The 22,384-nt window shown below is 50.3% G+C and overlaps 1 protein-coding gene across 1 annotated transcript; it reads right to left on the bottom strand.

Moving 5' to 3' along the window:
• Positions 1 to 9,831: 9,831 nt before the first annotated feature.
• On the bottom strand, positions 9,832 to 22,031 carry ODF3L1 (outer dense fiber of sperm tails 3 like 1). The gene is given in 5 exon segments (XM_038418177.2): positions 9,832 to 10,614; positions 19,751 to 19,861; positions 20,474 to 20,554; positions 20,557 to 20,583; positions 21,914 to 22,031. Coding segments are annotated over 5 exon segments (813 nt in total). The 3' UTR covers positions 9,832 to 10,138.
• Positions 22,032 to 22,384: the final 353 nt, after the last annotated feature.

Raw genomic sequence — 22,384 nt, 5'->3', positions numbered from 1 at the left:
CTGCTGTTGCTGCTTCCCCTCCCCACCAAAGCGTGTCATTTCTGCAGCACACACCACCTGCTGCGCTTGTGGAGCAGCACTCCAGGAATGAGGACTCCCCGAGACACACAGTGAACAGCACTGGGGCAGGGATGCATGGAATATGGCCAGCCCCGCTCCTCCTCTGCCCCTGCCCCCGGACTGCTGTTCTTCTGGGAAGTACTGAGGGAAGTGGAAGTGTGGATAATGATACTGACAACAATGAGAGGGAGCAGGGAGCAGCCAGTGAAAGGGAACTGATGTCTCCATGGACCTGAGCACCCACAAATCCCATTCAAGCCAGTGATGAGTTATGGGTGCTCAGTACCTTTGGAAAAAAGCTCAAAACTCTGTGTGTGCATGCATGTGCGAAACTGGATGCATGAGTATGGGGAGGCGAGGGGAATATCTGCATGTATGTGTATGAGGAGCTATATGTGTAGGTGTGTGTGTACATAGGTGTGTATGATTGTATGTGTATGCATGAGGGCATGGGTGTATGCATGTGCATGCACAAGTGTGTGTGGGGGGGTATATGTGTGTGCACACATGCTCTGAACAGCAGCAGGCTGCTTCTGTCTGATGGGAGTGAAAAGCATGACTTGGAGCCCTGCTGGAATGGGCTTTTAAAATTGCTCAGGTGCAAAGAATTCACAGAAGCTACAAAGCCAAATAAAACAGGAGTGAGGCAGTGAATCAGGGAGGCTCAGTTTCTGTGTGTGTGTATTTATTTAGTTATGCTTTTTAAATGGGCCTCTGTTGGGGAGCAATCAGAAAAATAATTACTCGCCAAGGAAGCACGGAGCCTTGGGTGCTTGCTCCAAGAGCGCACAGCTCGGAAACCAGCCCTGGTCACTGCACTTTGCAGGGGCTCTCCTGTGAATGCAGTGGCTTGTGATGGACAGATTGGGGCGAGGGAGGGCGCAGACCCAGCCCGGCTAAGGAAACTCCAGGCTGTATGAGTGAGACTCTTCACTTCACAAAAGACATGGTGGTGATGCATGTGCTGATCTATCAGCTTGCCTACAAGATCTGATAACGTGCTCACAGGGGGAACTGGTCATTAGGGACTGACAGAGCCAACCCCAGCAGCAGTGTCACTATGGTGTACTGCAGTATGACATACTGGAGGGGGTACTATCCCCTGCCATGGCTGGAGTCTCCTAGTAGGGCTAGGGCTGCTCCAACCTCAGTTGGTTGCAGTACACCTGGCTGCAGTACACCAAGGGACTTCAAGCCCTGCAGCTCATGGCTGGAGGCCCCACAAAGGAGCAGAGAAGACGGGCATTGATGAGAGCCATCCATGCATGGTGCCTGCTGTGCCCACTCCTGCTTGCTACCTGCACCGCTGGGCGCTAGCAATGTTCTGGTGTGTGTCTTGCCAGGATCTGGAAGCAGTCACAGAACTCAGGGATGGAGAAGGTCTCTGAGACCCCCCCCCCCACAGACCCACCTCCCTGGGGGCAATGCAGGGTTGTTCCCTACTCTACCTCTTCCAGTGTTTTATCTAGATTGGTTTTAATGTTTCATGGTTGGGGATTCTGCCCACATCCCCCATGAGGCTGTGCCACTGCTTCATACATCACAGCATCAAAAGCTTTTCCTGAAGTATCCAGGCTAATCTGTCTCTTCTGTAGTTTGATACCCTCAGACTTCCACGCTCAGTAATTTTTCTCCTTCCTCATTCTTACCATCTGCCAAAGATTCATAGATTCACAGATACTAAGGTCAGAAGGGACCATTCTGATCATCTAGTCTGACCTCCTGCACAACGCAGGCCACAGAATCTCACCCACCCACTCCTACAAAAAAACTCTGTCTGTCCCACCCACGCCACTTGCCAGCCTTTCACCAAGCTAGAGCTATTAAATAGTACTGGTCAAAAAAATCTATGTCATTGTCTGAAAAAATTTAATTTGTAAAACCTGGTTCTTTTTCATTTTTGTCACAAGTTTTCTGCAGGATGTGTCTGATTTTAACTAAATGGCTATTTTTGCAAAGGAATTTCCATTTTCATTGAAATTTAGGGGGGTGGGGATGTTGGAAAACCAAAGTGGTGTGGTTTGCAAAATCTTCTTGGTTTTGATTGTCAAAAAAACAAATATTTTTTGCTCACCACCCTCCCCAGCAATGAAAACAGGAATTTCCTAGCAAAAATTTCCATTTGGTCAAAAAAAAAAAATAAAAAAAAAATTCAACAAAATGTTTTGACCCGCTTAAGTAACTGGCTCTTTTAATCTTTCCCCATAAGTCAGTTCCTCCAGCCACATGATCATCTTTGTCACACTTTTCCAAACTCCCTTCCAATCTGTTAATATCTTTCAAATAATGAAGTATCCAGAACTGAATACATCTCTCCAGATCAGGTCATATCACGGCTACACAGACAGTAGAACCTATAACCTCCCTTCTCTGTGACTTGAAGCCTTCTGCCTTGGTCTTTTTATCCCACTCACATTTAAATAGTTGTCCAGATCCATCCTTAGGTCTTTTTCAGCATTTCACTTTTCATCCAAATGAGGGTCTGGGTATAAGAACCCAGAGATGGACCGAGACCTCTGAACCAGCAGCTCTTGTCATCCCTCTCTGCTACAGTGCTAGAGCTTCTCTATGACTAAGTTTCTTCAGTCCCAGAGTCTCCTGGGAGAAATCATAGCTACTCCATTCCCGGCCTCTCCTAGCAGGGGTCGCCGAAGGGGGTGGTACATGAGCCTTGACTTTGTGAGGTGCTCAAGTCCCAGCTTCTCCATGCAGGAGAGGCACCAGCCGGATTCCCACTGGTGCAAATCAGCGTAGCTCCATTCACTCCCATGGCAAGTCAGTGGAGCTGCACCAGTTTACCCCAGCTGAGGTCTGGCCCATTGCAGGCAATGGTCAAGGAGCCCTGGCTGTGAGAAGCTCCCAAGTACACCAGTCACAACAGAAGCAGTCCTAGCACAGGTCACAGTAGGGCATGCAGAAGGATGCCCGTCCATGGACGAGGTCCCAGCCTCATCCAGCAGGAGTCAGAGGCACCAGTGGCAAGGTGAAACGGTTTATTTCTGGTGCAATGTTCATGCCTTCATCACACCAATGGAGTGAAGGCATATCCAGCTGTTCTACACCCTGCGGATCCAGTAGCAAGCAGTCAGGGTAGCAGCAGGAGTGGCTTAAAGGGACCAGGACTTCATGCCATTCATATCACGGAAAGAGGGTGAGCAGCACAGGACCCAGCAATCCGGTTTCCATGTAAAAGTCAGCAACATTTGTCAATCCACACATATGTGAATTAAACTAAAGAGAAACTTTGTGTTCTCAGCAGCTGAGAGCACACTTGCAAAGGGAAAGCCATCTGTACATTGATCCCTGCCCCTATCCAGTGCTCCGCTGTGGGGCCAGCTCTGCCATCATCCCCCTGCTCCTTCTCTGAATTTGCCTGTGAATCTCAGAAGGTGGAGATTAACTAAGGGACAGGTTCTGATACTCGTATTCACACTGACTAGGACTTTGCGGAATCAGGTACTGATCACTGGGAGGGTTTCTGCCCTGCAGTCCGTGGGATGATCCTGTGCAGAGGACACTAGTTGGTCGTTTCTGGGTGGATTTGTGAGGGGAAATGTAACTGGTTATTATTGTTTCGTGACTCTAGACTCCTTGGCATCCAGAGGCACACTGCAAACATCTCCATGCACCGTGCCACTGAAATGCAGCCTCCTCTAGGCTGGGAAGGCAGCAGCTGACCGGCACATGGCTCAGCAGTGCAGGAATGAGGACTCTTTGGCCAAGAGCGCTGGGGCAAACCCACAGAAAGTGCTGGGAGATCTTTAATGCCCAAGTCAGCCAGCCAGCACTGCCAGTGCACAGACCTTATCCACAAGGCTCCTGCACAGTAAATTGCATGGAGCTTGGTTTAATGAGCTCAGAGACATGAAAGGATGAGTCATTCCTTTTTTCTCCCTGTCTGCCTCTCTTTTCTTCCTTCCCATTCAGTCCTTTTTACTTCTCTCTCATCTCCCTCTGCTCTCTTTCCCTTTCATTCTTTTCCATCCATCTCTCTTTGCCTCTCTCTCCAAATCTCTATTCTGCCTTTCTTTCACTCCCACCATACTTCCCTTCTACCACCCCTCCCTTACTCCCTCATGCCACCCTCCCTCTCTCTGCTCCCCCATGTTGGATGCAGCAATCACACCCACATCTGTTGCCTATAACAGAAATCTACTCGCCATCATGCCCCGCAGGACAACCCCTTTTCAGAGCACAGTGACATGGCAGAAGCTCTCAGGCCCAGTGCATCACAGGGAAAGGTCACTTGTCCATCAGCATCTGCCTTGATCTCTCATTCATCACCAACTTACAATCCCAGCCCATCAATCTTTATTTAGTTAACTTCTCACTGTGCCACTCGGCCGTTTCACAGCAAAATCGACACCAGCCAACCAGAGGAAGTTGGCTTCCAGCCCCGAGCCCTGCCATTACTTGGCAATTAAACTGGCATCTTCTGGATGCCAGGGATGGATCAATGTCATGTGTGTTGCCCCCCCCCCACCTGCTATCATACTCCAGGGGCTAGGCACTTTCAGACCTAGGCACGGTAAAGAAACAACTTTAGTTGCACTAATGATCTCCTGCAGGAGATGGATGAAGCTCAAGCATCCCTGATAATTCTATTAGATCCCTTAGTTGCCTTCATACCACTGATGGTAGGGGTTGGGCTGTATTCCCTAGCTGGGGCAAAGAGTCACTCCAGAGTAGCCCTGAGTGATCTGAGAGGGCACTCCCCAGATATACTCGAAGGCAGGGTACCACAGGGCTTTATTTTGTCTCCCTTCCATTTCAGTGTCTATCAAGGCCTTAAGCAGCATTAGTGAGGAGGGCTGGATTGGGGTGCCATTGGTATGCTGATGGCACACCCAGCTCATGAATGAAATTGGCACATGAAAGAAAACTGTCTGGCTGCCTCTCAGACTGGGCAAGGCTGACGTGAGGCTGTGGGCTGGGAGAAGAAATTGGAGGGCACAGCAGGAGAGCTTGCCCAGGATTGCATACAGTTGCAATTTGGGAGCATGTCCCATCCCTGGGGTATCCAGCCACTAGCAGTGGCCCAGCCTGCTTTCTTTTGGCTGTGCATGGTGGGAAGCATGCACCTTTCCTCTGAGCTGCTGCCTCTTGGTTCCAGGCCTTTGTCACTTTCAGCCTAGACCTCTTCAAGGCACCCCACATGGGGTGAAAATGCCAGCCAGGGCGGACAATGGCTGCCTGCTTCCTGAGTGATGCTTGTTGCTCCAAGCGCACTGCACCACAGCACCCTGGCTTGGAAGGGTACGGCATTTTCTGTAAGAAGCCCTCGTCTCAAACTCTCTTAGCCAGAGCTCAGCTCTGTTAACATTCAGGTCATCTGGTCCCATAGAGTCTCCCAGGCCTGGTCTACACATATCAATGAAAAAATTCTTCCATCCACTCAGCTGCCACCTCTCAGAGAAGTGGATTTGGGTTTATCATCAGAAAAAACCCTTCCATAGCTGTAGGGAGTATCTCCGCTATCTATGACACTACAGCAATGTAACAACAGCGCCACAGGTGTGCCGCTGTCACGGCTGCTGTGACATACCCCCAGGCTTTCCCCCGAGGGGTGGGCCAAGGGCCTTCACTGTAGGGGGTTGCTGTTGATGATGGAGCTTGCAGCAGTTATATGGGCTGAGGGTGCAAAGAAGCAGGCTATACTACAAGTTGGCTTGGCAGGCAGAGTACATTTTCTGAGGGATATTTAGCCCTTTGCTCTGGTTTTAATGTCCACACAGGAACTTAGCACAGAGAGAGGCACTTCGAATAGAGTCAAATCAGTTCATAAAATTCAGCCCCCAAGATGTGTTTTGTTTATCATTATAGTGCCTAGAAGACTGAATTGAGATCTTCATTGTGCTAAGGGCTAGTATACAGGCTGTACACATAGTGAGGTACAGGCCCTGCTCCAAAGAGCTTACTAGGCAAGAGGTGAAGGGGAAACTGAGGCACAGAGTGGGCACATGCAAGCCAGTGGCTGAATTGGGATTAGAACCCAGATTTCCTGAGTCCCCTGCATTGCTCCTAACTACTGGACCGTGCAAAATTTACTCACTGACAGCCAAATGGAGATGTAAAAACTGCAACCCCACGTCAGCCTCACCCTTCATTTCTGCTTTAATGAACTAGCCCATAAACGCAGCAGCTGCAGCTGCTCACCACCAGTTCATCCTGGTAACATCAGCTCCAGCTCCTTGGGAGGGGACGGTTGCAGCTTGCTCAGCCTTGCTTGGTCAGAGAGCCAGGTTGCACACTCTCTGCCTCCAGGGCAGATGTGGCGTTGTCCTCTGGAGTCCCTACTGGCTTCTCTCCACCCCTCCCGAATCATTCATCACCCATACTAATCACAAGGCTCTCGCTCTCTAGCGCAGTGATATTGAAATCTTTTAAATGAGCACCTTGAGGCAGGGGCAATAGAGGATGCTTAAGCCCAGGTGAGGGTCTCCTGGTAGTGGGGGCTGTATACAAGGTCCAGCACTGCAGGTGATCCAGAACGAAATAGTGGGTGAGAGGGGGGGAAAGGAAGATGCATAGGTCTTGAGCCTTACATCTAGATGGGAGGCAGAGGCAGTGTCTGGCTTTCTCTAACCTCACTGTGAGCTGGCAGCATTCACATGCCAAAGGAAATGTTGGCCCTGCTGAAACATGTAAGGGGGTTAGATACCTTTCCTGCGGCTCTGAGCAATCACCACAGCCTCAGCCCCATTGATAACTAGAAGAGGATGCCGGTGGCATCTGCACGCTCTTCTTAAACCCCTCAATGCAGCCTTTTCGAGATTCCACTGAGAGGAAGCGAGTCAAAGCTTCAGGAAAAACATGATGCAATGCTGCCATCTCCTGGAGGACAGCTCAGGTCTCATCCGTAAAATTCTGGAGGCCTGATCCTCCATGGAGTCACAGTCTCGGTGCTCTGGAACTGCTCTGAATGAAGCTCAGCCAGGACTAAGGTGCAGCGTGTCTCTCCTCAGGACACACTTTCACCAGGGCAAGAAGCCTGCTCGGCTTCGGCGCTTCCTGGGTCCGACCTTGGAGCATTCAGCCCTCTGTTCACACTGTGGGCTCCCTTCAAGTCCACCTAGATAGAATACCTGGAGAAGTGTTACATGCCCCCAACGGGCCATGCACTCCAACTTCGCAGTCAGAAGTGATGCTCAGCCAGTATTGTAAAACTGAAGGTTTATCAGTTGTTGGGAATAGAGCATAGAACAGATCTTCTTAGCATAGAAATCAAGAATGTGCAGGAAAGTCCATTTGGGGAGAGAGAAATAATCCAGAGCCCAAGACCCTTGTACTCCCCTCTGAGTCCCAAATCAGGAAGCTGACCCGCTTCCAGCAGCCCAACCTTAGACCTGCCCATTGCCCCTCCTCCACCCTTTGTCTCTCTCCCTGGCAAACAGGTCACCTGGTCTGCACCAACTCCTCCAGCTGAATCCATTTCATTGCAGCCTGAGCAGACATTCCCCCCAGTGCAAATTGCTGCTATTCTCATTCAGTAGCATTTTATCCCCCCTTTCACCTGGTGCAAATGACTGGGCAAAGTGCATGGCAAACGGGGCATCAGGCCCAAGGAGCTGGGGCCCAATCTTGCTAGGTGCTGAGTGCCAGCAGCTCCCGCAGTGGGTGCTCAGCACTTGGCAGGAGGTGCTCAGCCCCGCTCAGGATCAGGCCTTCTATCTGTTGCTGTCATGAATTTTAGGCCCTGGGTGGGGGAACCATGTTAGCACCTTGCCATCGAGAGCTTTGTTCCAGCACACTTCCCTAGAGTGCTGCTAGCATGGCTTCCTTGGCCAGACGTTGACCATGGGTCCATACTCTGTCAGCGTAATGGGTGTACAGCTCCAAAGCTGACCCTGATCTCAACATGCACACTGTATGTGCAACCTCACCATCACATAGCAATTGCTGTACCCTGGTTAGCAGCTGGCTCACATACGAAAATACAAGCCCACTATTACTGTCAGCTGAGGGAGTTGCTCCTTTAGCTCAAGTTGTAGAGGGTCATGTTTTTAGTGCTGACAGTCTGAGGTTCAAAGCCAAGCCGGCGGGGTCATTATCGGTACATACATGCACTGTATACATACCTGCTTATGTACGCATCTCAACTCAGACAGGGCCCTTTCTGAGCTCCTGGCACTTAATCCCCACCTGCTTTCCTTCTACCCAGCTGCAGTGCATTCTCTCCTCAACAAGCTGACCTCCCAGTCTGTCCTACTCATCAGCTCAGGTTGCCCTCAATTCCCAGATGCAGAGCACAGGTCTAAGCAGAACATGCTCCCTGACCCAAATCCCACTGCACTCAGTGGGAGTCTTTCAGTGACTTCAATGGGCTCTTGCTTAGGCCCATGGTAGGGAACAAGAATGTTGGCACTAGATCAGATAGGCTGGCCATTGTACCAGGTAAGTGGTGTCAGCTGACTCACCTAGGAGGCAGGGTTGATGTCCCTCTCAAGGAGGCTCTCAGATGCACCCTCCCCATGAATATATCCATTGATGCCCTATGTTAATTTAGCACCATCCACCAGTCCCCATTACAAAACCAACCCCCGCTCCATCTAGCCTGTGCTACCTGTAAATTGCAGGCACAACAAGATGTCCTGCACCCGCCTGGTGCCTACCTTGGCCAAGCAATGAGCAGGATGTGCTGTTTGGTTCTGACGTGTCACCTGCCGTAGCCTTTCCCTAATAATACACTTGGCTGCCTGGCTTGTTAATTACCGCTCCCAACCCCACCACAAAATAGATCATTGAGCAAGGACCCCAAAGGACTGTGTGCAAACAAAGATCCAGAAGAGGGGTTTCTGTGTGGCTAGTGAATCCCATGGTGGCCTGGCCCAGTGCTGCAGATTTGAGGCCCCTCTTTATGCCCAAAATAAACACCACAGGCCTGGGAGCTGGCAGTACAAGCTCTCCTCAGAGTGCCCCCTCCCTTCCCCACCAGATGGCCTCCACCTGACAGGGAGGGACTCCCCTTCAGAGGGGACCTGTGACCTGCCCACTCAGTCCCTGGCCTCTCCGCAGGTGTCAGCGACATCAGAAAACCAGCCAGAGGCTCCTGCAGTAAGGTCCAGGACATGACTGACTCAGGGAGCTTTCTGTGCTGTGCAGAATCACTGCTTGGGGGAGCCAAGAGGATGGTCTCCAGCCAGAAATGGCCAGAAGAGGATTCTCCTTGTGTGGGGGAAATGCCCAGCAGGCATAAAGCCAGGGGAGCTGGCAGAGCAGCTCCTGCAATAGCTGCCCCTCCACCCCAGAGTAGGGGACATGCCAGGAAGGGAGACAGGTTGGGAGCAGGCTGACGGTGGCTCTGATATGCCAATTCTCCACTGGTAAAAGGTCCCTCAGGGGCATAAGTCAAAGTGGCCCCCATAGCTGCTGAATCAGGGAGCTGTAACTGTCTCCCTGACAGGGCCCCTCTGAGCAAAGCTGGAACACAAGGGAGAACAGAGCCCGTAATGTGCAAAACACAGTCTCCTGTGTGCCACCTAACCACCCAGAGAGCATGTGCGTGCCCTGCCCACAGGGGATCCTTTGCTGACACAGCAGCTCTCTACTCGGAGCTTGTCGGGAACCAGCTCCTTTAAAAATACATTGATCAATATTTATCTGGCTTTAACAACGGGTTTCCTTATTTGACCAATGCTGCGCCTGGGAGGGGCTGGAAACCCCGATAATATTGAAACATCACAGCTAAACTCCTCATCCGATACACCCTAAAACCAGGCTAAAAATAAACAGGCTTTATTGATTTATTTTAAAAATAAAAGAAAGGAGCGAACCATTCAGTGACGTGAGGGGGAAGGGCAAGGGCCAAGGGACGGGGGGTAGCATTGGGCAAGTGCAGTCATATCACACTGTGAACCTCACTGACAGAAGTCAGAAAGCCTCAAGCCAAGAGCCAGATCCACAGCCCACTGAAATAAACAGTAGTCTTTCCATTGACTTTGCAGGGCTTTGAATCAGGCCTCAAGTGCGCTGTACCTACTAGGATTAACATGTAATGATATGCTGGTGTCACATGGTCACGGCCCAGCTTGGGAGCCTCAGAGTAAGAACAGCCCACAGCCCAGAGTAGTGGCCTCGCTCACTCCATAACATCAATAACCAAGGGGGTGAGGTACTCGGAGTGACGGATTCCCAGGCTGAAATCCAGGGCCCTCGGCTTGGTGATGGTGACACGGCGGGTCTTGTCATCCGCCGGCCCTGGAGTAGAGTCCCTTATGAAGTTGTACTTTCTCCACATGCTGTAGGCAGATTGCTGGTGCAAATAGATATTCGGTTCAGGCACAACAAAGGATGCCGGGCCAGGGACTCTTGCCAGCTCCTCGGCTTTGCTCCACATGTCCATTTTGGAGGCCATGCTGTAGCAGGGGGCAGATGGCTTGATGGGTAGTCTAGGTCCCAGCATCCCTGGGAGGGTACAGGCATTGGGAGCTGGGTTGGGATCATTTTCATGGTAACGAGTGCAGTCAGCCAAGGAATAAGCCAGTGCATAGGGTTCCCTCTGTGGATGCACTTTCTCTGTGTGGTATTCAGTTGGGGCAGGTGTGCTCATCAAACCTGGGAGCCAAGAGGCAGTTGGGTATCAATGTTACTATGGTAGGGTTGGATTCTGCCTACTTTCGAAGCTGGCTGCACCCTGAGGTGTAGGCTGGTGCCCTCTGTGGGTTCATGCAACAGGCCTTTGGCCACGGCAGACCTCACTTCAAACGTGGCTTGCATTTCAAAAGAGTTTCTGTCTTACCAGAGTGTCTCTGGCCTGGGGAAATGGTGTGGACAGAAGTGAGATGGATTGGCAGAGCTGTATGCAGGGGACCAGCAGTCAGAAAGGAGGGTGCATTCATAGAGCTGTGGGGTGGGATGCTAACAGGGGAGGGCATTGTGCATCAGCCCTGAGAATCAGTCCAGACCCTCAGCTGGTGTAAATCAATGCAGCTCCATTTCATTCAATGGCGTGATACCCATTTACACTGAGGATCTAGCCCAAAGTGTTTAAGATCACTTGCCTTCACTATGCCTGGCAGTGGGCAAAACTCACATATTTCAAAGTTTGAATGACATTTTCAACCATTAAATCACAGTTAGTTGTCACAGGACTTTGTCAGATGTTGTGCTACCTGCAACAGCTTCTGGCACAGTCTGGTCTCTCTTTTGTCCAGCCTTTCCCCTAGTAGCCCCATCCCCTCTCCCCATTGCTGCACCAGCACTCTCCCTTCTCTTTAGATTCATGCCTTCTAGATCCCCTTATATGAGGCAAATTGTGCATTAGCTGTCTCCTGCCACCTGATATTATAAACACCTGGGAACTCCAAGAAAATCTCATGCTGCCATCACTGTTTACATGTGATTCTCGTTAGAACACATTTTCAATGGGAATCACATGTCCAAAAGCAATTTTAGAAGACCAGAAGATAATGCACTCCTGTACCACCCCAATCCCATGCACCAGGGTTTAGATGCAGTAAGACATCTAATCCCACCCTTTGGGTTCCCTGGGGCCCATAAAGGATTCTGCCCAGCTCCCATTGAAGTCAATGAGAGCACCATCTGTGATACAAGTCAAATATCTCCTCATATGCTGGCTAACCAAGAAGATACTAGCATATCCCTTAGACAATGGAGAGTCACGACCAAGCAAGTCCCCTCACTATATAGTGCGGGGGCCCACCCAAAGGTGTGCTGATCCCTGGGAGCAGCCCACTGTTCTGGCTCTAGTGGAAGGGAAAGTGGCCTGTGCCAAGAAGAGGAGGAGACATCTCCTGGGACAACCCCATTTCCAGCTCACAAAGAGGAGCTGTTCCAAAGACATGGATCTGGGACATCAGACCAAGAGGGTCCAGGCACTGCCTTCGGACTCAAGGTAACTGCAGCCTTCCTGGGTGCAGGGGCTGCTCCGACCCTCGCAGGAGTCACTGAGGCATTAATCAGTCAGCCAGGGTTGTCCCATTGTAAATGTTATTGATGCTTTTCTGAAGAAACCATCTCAGTGTGTTGGATTTCCCACAACCAGAGAGCACCGCCAGCAGGCAATGCCGACCCCTCCGATATTGCTCAGCATCCTGCTGCTCTGGGGGTCAAACAGCTGCACAGTGTTTCACACACACACACACACACACACTTCTGCACAGACAAGGGGTGTTCAGGCATGGATTGGCCTTTGTGCCTTCAGTACATATCCCCTCCTTCAGGGCCGAGGGCCATTCTTGGAGGGGGTAGCCAGGTGCCCAGGGTCATGCCCTGATGCCATGGCATTCAGGAGACGGGTTGGTAAATGGCACATTCCCTGCCCTACTCTCTGAGCAGTGACTGCAGGGGCTCAGGAGGACACACAGCAGCCCTGATCTCCACTCCCTGGAGGGGGCCTGGGCAAATGTCTATGCTGTGGTTTTCTCACACCCATTCCAGCGCCCCAGGCCCCTGCAGTGTTACAGTGAAACAAGGCTCATAAGAGTGGCAGGCAGGTCAGAACCAGAGCAGGCAGGGGCATTGCAGAGGCCAGAGACAGCAGGTGGCATTGTACTGTCTATCACCAGGGAACCCGGTAAGAGACCGCCCCTCCTGCCGCTCTTCCTCTGGGGTAAATGTCACCATGGAGCAGACTCTAGGGGGTCGGGGCAGTGACACATCAGCCCAGACGGGCATGAGGCCGAGGGGAAGACACCCACTGGGCCGTGGGAATAAGGCGACAGCTGGGGACATGCGGGTTTGCTGGCAAATCCCTGTTTATTTATGCAGCAGAAGCGCGGCCCCCATTCCATCTTCACAGTAATGCGCAGGCCACGGAGAGGCTTGGGCCAGGTGACCAGCCAAACAGCGTTCTGCCAAACGACCCCAAACATAAGCAGATCCAGGGAGGGGCCAGCAGGGCCTCAGCACCTCCGCTCACGTGGCAGGAGGGTCAGAGGAAACAGACCAGACCCTGGTCTCACTGACACCAATGGGAGCCTTGCCATTGACTGCAATGGGGGCAGGGTTTGGTCAGTACAATGCTCATCTGGTTCCATTGCAGCCTGAGCCTTAGGGAAGCCTCCTGCCTCTGCCCATGGTGCTTGACAAGGGACATCTGGGACCAGCACAGTGAGTGACTCTCCAAGCACCTGCCTGCAGAGCCAAAGTGGCAGTCAGGAACCTGAACACTTATCACCCTCATTCATTTCTGCCTTCTCCCCGGACCTCTCTAATGGCCACATGGGTAGATTCTCAAGGCAAATCCTTATTAGAGCACCTCAGTTTTACCTTCCTACCTCTCATCTAAGAAAGCCCAAAACAATATGCCCTCCTTTGACCACACAAATAACCCCAGCTCTATCCCCATGACTCTCCATCATCTCCTCTCCTTTCACAGGCCTGTCTGCATTGTGACGATTTAATCTATATCTGTAGTGTATGACTTCATTTTGTTTTGTGAGCACCATTTTTGTTGTGATACTGTCCTGCACCTTCCCTGTTGTCTCTTTGCCTCCATCTTGGACTAGGATTCCAAGAAGTGTTGACAATGCAGAGCAATCAAGTGTCATTAACCTGGAGGGCCTCCTACTGAAAGGCAAGCACCTTGGACAATGAGCTAGCTACTGCCCAGAGAAACCCATCCTTCCAGGTGAGATGATAACCAAGCAATGGATCACCTGACAAGGGATTTGAAGTGACTGAGGATTGTCACCTGACACAGAAGACTGCAGCTTTATAAAAGGAAGCTCTCTCACCAGTCATCTTCAGAGAAGGAGAGGAAGACCCGAAGCTGAAGGCTGAGCAGGAGGAAGGGGATACAGGAAGGACTTGGGACCCCTAAAAGCGTGGCCCCAAACCCACAGGGCAATCAGAGTGGTGAGGACACTGGAAGGAGGGATTTGCATGCAGGTATTTGTTAGTTTTGTACAGATCTGTATATCTCTTGTGCTTTTTCTATGAGTAAAGTGTGTGTGTGTGTCTGTGTGTTTAGAAACTCCTTTGCAGTGTCTGAGTGGTACCTGCTTACATTGTCATGCCATCCCTGAAGCAGGAGACAATTGGCCAGCAGGTACAATTGGACCGTGGGGTCAGAAGTGGGGTCTGCACCTGGGGTGTTTGCCTGGAGGTCCACAAACAGTGCCTAAACTCTGCCCACCCCCAATAAGCCAAGAGCCTGTGAGCCCCCAGGGTGGGTCCAGTACAGCAGACTGGTGAGTATCCGGCAGGGCAAAATCATCAGGGTTGCAACATTCCCTCATTACCGTTATCTGGGAACTCCCAAACACAGCACTTCCCATAGGCCATGACCAGACTGTGCTCGCTGCCTCTGTTTCTCTCTCCCTTTGAATGGGCTGCCCCTCCGAGACATTTGTGGTGAGTGAGTCAACTGTCTCCAGGCTGCTGAGCTCTTGAAGAGTGCTGTCTGTCCCCTTCTTCCATACAATGATGAGCTGGGAACAGAAGGGCTCCTGGGACCCGACCTGCACAAGCCATCAGCTGCTTTTTATTTCCTCGCCCCCTCATTGGGACGATGAACTCTTCAGTGAAGAAACTAAAGCAGCAGCCCGCATAGCTCAGGCCTCTGGGCCCTAGCAGCTGCACAGAAATACAAGCAATAGCAATGCTGGGCACGGTGGCTTTTCTGCTCATCTTCCTCCCCAGCTGCCAGTTGGTTAATAAGGACCAGAGCAACTATTGCTGCTTGGGTCCAGCTGGGACATGCCACTAACTGCTCTTATTACGGGTATCAGCATCTCCCCGGGGCTCTAGTGCTGGCCCCTCTGTCTATTCTCCTCAGGGACCTCCTGCCTTCATCTTCGCTCTTCAAAGCCCTTCTATGAAGAGCCTACCACCGCTGTTCACTTCCCCAGGGGACCGATTTCATCTCTTTTTCCCTGAATGCCTAGCTCACTTTAGCAGCAGGGTCTTCACCCCTCATTGCCTCTTCCAGCAAGAGCTGTGTTTTCTCCTGAGGAAAAGTTCCATTCTCCTGGTGACCCCTCCGGCTTGCAGCGCGTCTGCCCTGCTTGCTACTGACCTCTCCAGATCGAGCAGTGCTAAGGGGGGGGGCATTCTAAACAAGGCCCATATTAGGCACTGAGGGCTGGATGCTGTGCTGGCGTGACTGTCATAGGTGCCGAGTGAATGGCTGAGATACATTTGTGCACCCTGCCTTAAAAAGGCATCCAAGCCCTTCAGCACTGACCTTTAAGAGGCTCACTAAGTAAGTGCCATAGGCCAGATGAGTCAGTGCGCTTGGTAATTCAGACCATTAACCTCCAAAAGGGTTTGCTGGGACAGACACAGCGGGTCATGTAATGGATAACATGACAGAGGTGGGAGAACATCAGCAAGTGCAATGGTGGCACGTCCTTCACCTCCCTTTGGAGTTTCACACACCTCCCATGGCAGCATGGACAGAACCTTCACCGTTGGCAACCTCTCCTCCTGGACAGCTGGGAAGGGGCAGAGGATGTCCCATCCGATGCCAGACTGAACTGGAAGGAGGACTACTTGCCCAACAGGAGGCTAAGAGCAATAGGAGTGGCCAGAGCCTAGCAGAAGCCCCCTGAGAAAGCTATCAGATCCTTACTAGGTCCAGAGGGTCCTCAGCTCCTGCACTGCTTGGTTTGCATGTTGTTATTAGCCATGTATACAACATTGCAGGCCTGGAAGGACCTTAGGGAAATGTGGCAAACAAATTACAGTTCCTGCGCCAAATAGTTTATAGTCTAAAGGCACAAACTGGTGTGGTACAGCTGGGATGACGTGGAGACAAGTTTCAGAGTTTAAGGACCAGAAGGTGTCTGTTCAGGGGCCAAGTCCAGCAAGGAAATAAGGGGCTAGGACAGGAGGGCTGTCCAGAAGGGAAAAGGAGGAGGGCCAGCAGAGTACAATGATGGAGCTGAGAATTCAGGTGGATGGAGCCAAGGAAGAAGTTGAACCTGAGCAATACCCTCTCCTATATTTCTGTATCAATGCACACCAACTGCCACATCCCAATCCATACGTGACAGATGGGTGTCTGGAATGCCACTTAGTGCATATCTGCCTGCAGGCCAAAGGCATTCGTGTCTGGAGATGTCATCATGCACTGTCAACACAGAAATAGACGAAGCTTTCTGTGCAGAACAGGAGCCTGCAGTTTCCCTGGATGCGATGTTGATCAAGACGTGACGTAATCTGGCTTCCTCTTTGCAGGGTTACGCCCAGGGAAGTAGCTGTGCCCTTGTGGCTGTGTGGTTTCTGTGGGGAGTTGGAAATGATATCATCTGGAACAGCAGGCTGTATTCTGACAGGAGCCTTGGCTTGGACTCATACTCACAGGCATCCCTCAATTACACAATCATGAGTTGTGGTGTTCTATTTTTTCCCTGTGCCCTCTGGGTCCCTGAGTTGGAGGCCTTTTGACTGAAACTCTTGGGGTATCTTCCTTCAGATTTGGTCTTTGGCCCAAATGGATTGGGGGAGGGGACTTTGTCAGTCCTGGAACCGAGGTGGTAACAAACTGCATGCAATCTCTTCTTCCAGGAAAATCAGCCCACACCAATACCCAGTGCCCAGGGGGTAACCGCCACAGGAACTGACTCAGAGAGCAAATTCTCCTGCGGCTTACAGGGCTCTCTCCCCAGAAGCTGCCTCCACACAGAACCTTGCCTCACCCCAAACTAACACCACATAGCATGTCTTCACAAGACCAAATGTTTGTTCACGTGCTAAACAATAAAGAACTAGGAAGACTATATGTAACAGGATCACCTGCCATAACAGTCTGATGCCTATTTAACAGGCCAGGAAATTGAGCAACCGAGGTATTGAGCACCTTGGCCAGACTCACGCAGGAAGTCTGTGATAAAGACAGGAATTCAATCCCAGTCTCCCAGCACCTTGTCTTGTGCTTACCCTGCAGACCAGCCTTCCTCTCTCACATGGGCACAACTATTTGAAGACATCAAAGACAGAGGAGTCAAACATTGCTTTGGGATGCAGGACAGCCAATTCTCAAGCACAGGGACCTCACGTCCCTCTCCCCACAGTTATTATAACAGAGGGCTCCACTGTGGTGCTGTAGGATATCACCACTAAACTCCTCAATGGCCTTGTCATTCATGGTTGCTTATCTTTAATTCCATAGCTAACCTCCAAAGTTCTCGATTATGAAACTAAAGCTACATAACCCTCTTGGATTCCTTGCCATTATTTCCAGATGGTTTGCACTGGCATTGCTGTCTGTTCATTCAGGCAGTCACATACTCAGCCTCTCCAAGTCCCCCAGCTTTAGGAAGATGAGGTGTTCTGGATTTACTGAACAATCTAGATTGGCCCCTGCCGTTATCCTTTCCCATTCGTCTACATAAACCAAACCCTACAGGGATTTACACATCTGCCCAGCTGCTTCGAACAGCTACACAGAGCCACAGTGTTTCCCATCACCTGCTCCCTAAGCTGAGGCAGAGAAGGCAGCTGGATACAGCCAACAAAATTCCAGATGTGGCTGCTGTCAACAAGCCACATGTGTTTGCGGGGGTGGGAGTAGAAGTACACACTCTTGCTCTCTGTGTCTCTAACACGAGTTGAAGTAACGTATGCTAAGGCTGTCAGCTCCTTGAGGCAGGGACAACCTGTTGGTTCTGTATATGTAGAGCACCTAACACAATAAGAGTCCTGGTCTATGCTCCTGGTCCTGGTCCTGGTTCTCCCTGGTCCTGCTCCTCAGCACTATTATTATTGTTGATTGTATAATTAATAATAATGGCATTTTTGCCAGTTATTTGTTATTAACAGTTATTTGTGGCCCTGTTACATGTAGTCTTTCCTGTGCTTAGGAAATCTAGAGGTTTCCGTTACTGTTACTAGTTGTCCACTATATGTCTGGTAAGCCTGGATAGTGGCTGAAGGGGCGTATGCATCTATAGGAAGTTTCTCAATGTAACTTTTTTCCTCCCATTAAATACATTTCTCGCTTCACCCCATGATTCCCAAAGAGGATGTGGAGGTCACATGGGAGAAGGCGTGTCTGCCCTCTCTAAATAATGTTAAAAAAACAAACAACCTTAGAGTCTGACCCAAAGCCCATTGAAGTTAATGGGAATCTTTCCACTGACCTGAAAGGGCTGCAGATCAGCCCCTGATCCACCAAGAGGAGAGGGTAAAGGTCTTTCCCGCTCATCTACCAAACGGTGGGTGTGTTGTTAAACAGGCACAAGGCAACTGGGACACTCTGCAGAGCATCTGTTTAATAAACATTAGGTGGATTGGGGACATGTAAGTTAGAAGCTGATAGCCCTGGTTAAAGCCGAGGGAAGTACTGGCAGCTGTAGCAATGCATGTGGAGCCTGGCCTCCAATAGCCCAGCTATTCAGTGACTGTCCTTCCAAATAACATCGTTAATGCAGCACCGTGCTAAAATAATTCGGTTGCTCTTCCAGTCTTGTATTTCCCACAGCTCTACCAAAGCACCTCTCTCTGAGCTGCTATTCCAGTACCATGGGCCATTCCTGAACAGCACTGAAGGTGTGCAGTATGTTCCTGAACATACCGAAGTGATGACAAACTCCGGTGGTATCATGCTAAAACAAATGACCACTAAGGACAAGGATGAGACCTTCAACCTCATGTCAGTTGCAGTCAATGTCGTATTGAACCCACGTCTGCAGAGAAGACAAGCTAGTGCATTTACCCACTGCAACACCAAGGTCCCTAGAAGGTCTAACTACATTCTGGCTCCTTCATCCCCATGCATGGCGAGACTTCGTAAATGTCATCGAAATTCCAGCTAGGTTAGGAGATGCAGGCTCAGATCATCAGTTAGTGTAAACCAATGTAGCTCCATTATGGAGCTAGGCTAATACACACCAGCAGAGGAGCTGGCCCAGTGAGAATCAATGGGCCAGATTCCACCCTGGTGTAATGGGCTTGCCTGGGTATGAATTTGGCCTGCTTGGATCCAATATGTTAATTATTTTTTGCTAAAGCACCGAGAGGACTTGGGCTGTCGTATGCCAAGAAATTATGAATGAGTAACTAACTCCTCCTGGTGCGAGCGTATGTGATACTAGTTCTGAATGCTCTCAGCACGTTCCATGCATGCTGCCTTCCAGGGTTTGTGTGGTGGGAAGCACAACAGCCGCAGCTTTTCAGGGCCAGAGAGTCCATGGCAACAAGTGGGGAGCCTGCTTTAAAAAGGAAACAGTCCGCCACTTGGTTAATAGCTGCTAGGTGGAGCAGCAGCTGGTTCTGGACCTGATCCAAAACCCATTGAACTGGGATCTTTCCCAATGCATGGGTGTGCCCCTGATTAAGCTCACATGGGGCTAGGGGACTGGGAGCCAGTCAGATGGGTTAGAGAGCTCCCATTGGCACCAGGACAGAGGTAGGCAGCATGCATGACAGGAACTGTGATGCCAGCACTCAGGGTTACTGTAGGTATCTATGGGCGCACTGTCCTGCGGATCTAGTCTCCAGATTCTTCCCCAAGACACTGGAACAACCAAAGAAGACAGTCCCCCGGAGAAACCTTCTAGTTTTCCCACTTAGCCCATTGGGACAGCACTTTGTGGGCGTAGGGAGTGCTGGGCAGATACTCACACAGTGCAGACATGATCAGAAAAGCTCAGAGTTCTTTACCTCACTTAATTTTAAGACATTCCAAGTAACCTGTGACACTACACTCATCTATCTGTCCATCATACCCAAACCATCATGGAATGCATTGAAATAACAGACCAGCCATGTTACAGCTCCTCACTTAGACTCTTCTCTCAGTTCTGTATGCAGAAGGACAACGGCTTCCACCACCCAAAGCAGGAGAGGTGAGGGTCTACGAAGAAGGCACCAGGACTTACTGTGTCAGCCAAGACTACAAGAGAAAGGAGAAGAATTCAGTTCAGGAAGTATCAGCTCACAAGCCACAGCTGAGAGATCTGACCCTCAGCTAACCATTTTGCACTGGTTCGACTTTTTTGGTCCCTCTAGCTTCCCCTAGAGCCCTTAGAACTGGGATTCTAGAGGGGCTGGGCATGATGACCACATGTCTTTGTGCTGAAGATTTCGTCCCTGACCAGGACAAAGTGCCAGAAATGGGCTGGTTCTGTGCCCATGGGCTGATAGCACCACATGAACACTCCTGCACTCTGCTTATCATTTGGGTAGGAGACATCCAAAAAGCAATGCATTTCTCCCATAGGGACTGTAGCACGTCATTTATCCTGTAACCTTCTGTAAGTTAGGTGCTCAGTCCATGGACACTTGGGACTAAGACTATCCACATGCTCGTGAGGTGCTGAGTTCTTGGGCCTTTGAGGCTTAGTCAGGCTGTCTTTCCCTCCGACTACAGAGTTTCAAACTCATTTTGGATTTTTGTATTCTAGGGCATTGTGGGCCAGATGTTCAGCTGGTGTAAATCACTGATGTCAATAGAGCGACACCAGTTCACACCGGCTGAGGATCTGGCTCCACGTCTGTAACTCACTTTTCTCCGTGTGTTTTATACGCATTGTGTAGGCTGGTTCTGCAAACATGCTGAAGTCATGATTCCTGATGCCAGTGCAAGCTGCCAGCCATATTTTCCAGCCCCTGGCCCTGGAATGCAAACAGAAATGTGAATGTACAATGTTAACATAAAGAGAGGAATGAGCCAGTCCCCCCTTTAACTTATATAAAAGGTTCAACCAGAAGAGATTCACACCCTATGCTCCTTGTGAAGCTCCTTTCTCCTTCTACCCATGTATCATCTCAGTCCAAGACAAGGAAGTGATCTTGTGACTAATGTCCCTTAAGGTCTCTAGCCCCCCTGCTCTAAACCCCATTCTTCAGAGCTTAATAATGAGGGTAACCATCCTCTAATGAGAAGGTCTTTAGTCTTCCACTGGCTTTGTATCCCATTCCCTGGCATGGGGATATAATTATGGGAGTTACCAGAAGGTTTACCCTGAAGGAGTTACCCTGACCAGAAGGTTTCTAGCCTCCTGTTCTCCAGAACACCATGGTGTAGGTGTTACCGTCCCTAATGGAAGGTATCACCTCCTCCCCCTTGTCACTCCAGGGCACAGATGAGATAATCTCCGCTCTCTATATCCTACAGCCCCAGATGGGAATGTGACTGCAAAGGTGACTGTCCCATATGGTCATAGCTTTCTTATCTTTCCATCCTGGAAAGCATCTCTTCATAAGAGAAAGATTCCCCAATGGACCCCCAAATCCCAACACTCCAAGCTCTGTTGCTTGGCTGTCAATTATGGACTACCGGAAGGTCTCTGCAGGGCTCTGGCAGTGATCCATGGACCATCATTTGTGACTCACTGACCTAAAAAAGAAGGCCTCCAGCCCCTCTGTTTCCTACCCTCCCAGGCTGCAGATAACCTATAGGAGTTACTCCCTGGTTCGAATGCGATTACTTCAGATTTTGCACAAGCCACAGTGATAACCAGATGTAACCAATTCTCCATCCGCCTGAGGAGCCATTGGCATCCCACTAAGACAGGCACAACCTAGAGATGCTGATTCCCTGTGAACTCTGGCTGTGGCCTACAGGACCCAGTCCAGCTCCATACATACGAGCTTCTCCACTAGTCCCTTTCCCAATCCCCAGCTCCATCTTTCTATCTTTCTATCTAGAGCAAATCCATCTATAGAAATGCTCACTTGTCTGCCTTAGGATGAGAAGTGCTAACTATAATCAACTACTATTAGCATCAGCAACACCATCTATCTATCCATCTGTCGTCTTGGGATACTGTACTGGGTAATTCCCATTTATTCTAGGTATTCTTCCGTCTATCTCTCTGCCCATCCCCATGGTATCGAGGCAACTCTTTCACTCCAGCTGGAGCAAAGCAGGGACAAGTAGGGCAATTTCTTCCCTAACGTGGTTTAGTTACAATGTGTTTCCCCAGGTGAGAAGTTCACTCACCTTTGATTTTGGCACTGTTTGGTGGGTACTGCTTGACTCCCCCTGGTGCTGTGGCTGAGGTTCAACAGGTGCTAGCACCATAATTGTCAGCTCAGCTGGGACCTTTATACTTGGACATTTCCCTTGGGGGAGGCCTTGGGGAGTCTTTATAGCATCCGTCGTCAGCTGTTATCCTGGAAACACACACCAAAAAAACAATAAATAAATAAATGAATAAATAAAGCTCCACGGCACCCAGGCTTGGCTTCTTGCTAGAGGAACCAGGGCACTGATGAACCGAAAGGGCGGCATGACAAAGTCAAAGTAGCCATTTGCAAACCATACGTGGGGAAAAGACGTGCTCTGCATTAACGATCAATTTGGACCAGTGACTCGTGCTGCTGCCGCTTCGACTTGGCCAGGGATTAAAAGCCTAATTTAAAAAACAAAACAAAAAACAAAACACCCGGATCCTCAAACTTGCCTTTGACT

The sequence above is a fragment of the Dermochelys coriacea genome, chromosome 10 (genome assembly GCF_009764565.3).
Source record: "Dermochelys coriacea isolate rDerCor1 chromosome 10, rDerCor1.pri.v4, whole genome shotgun sequence".
NCBI lineage: Eukaryota > Metazoa > Chordata > Testudines > Dermochelyidae > Dermochelys > Dermochelys coriacea.
This window is presented reverse-complemented; position numbering and strand designations above follow the sequence as displayed.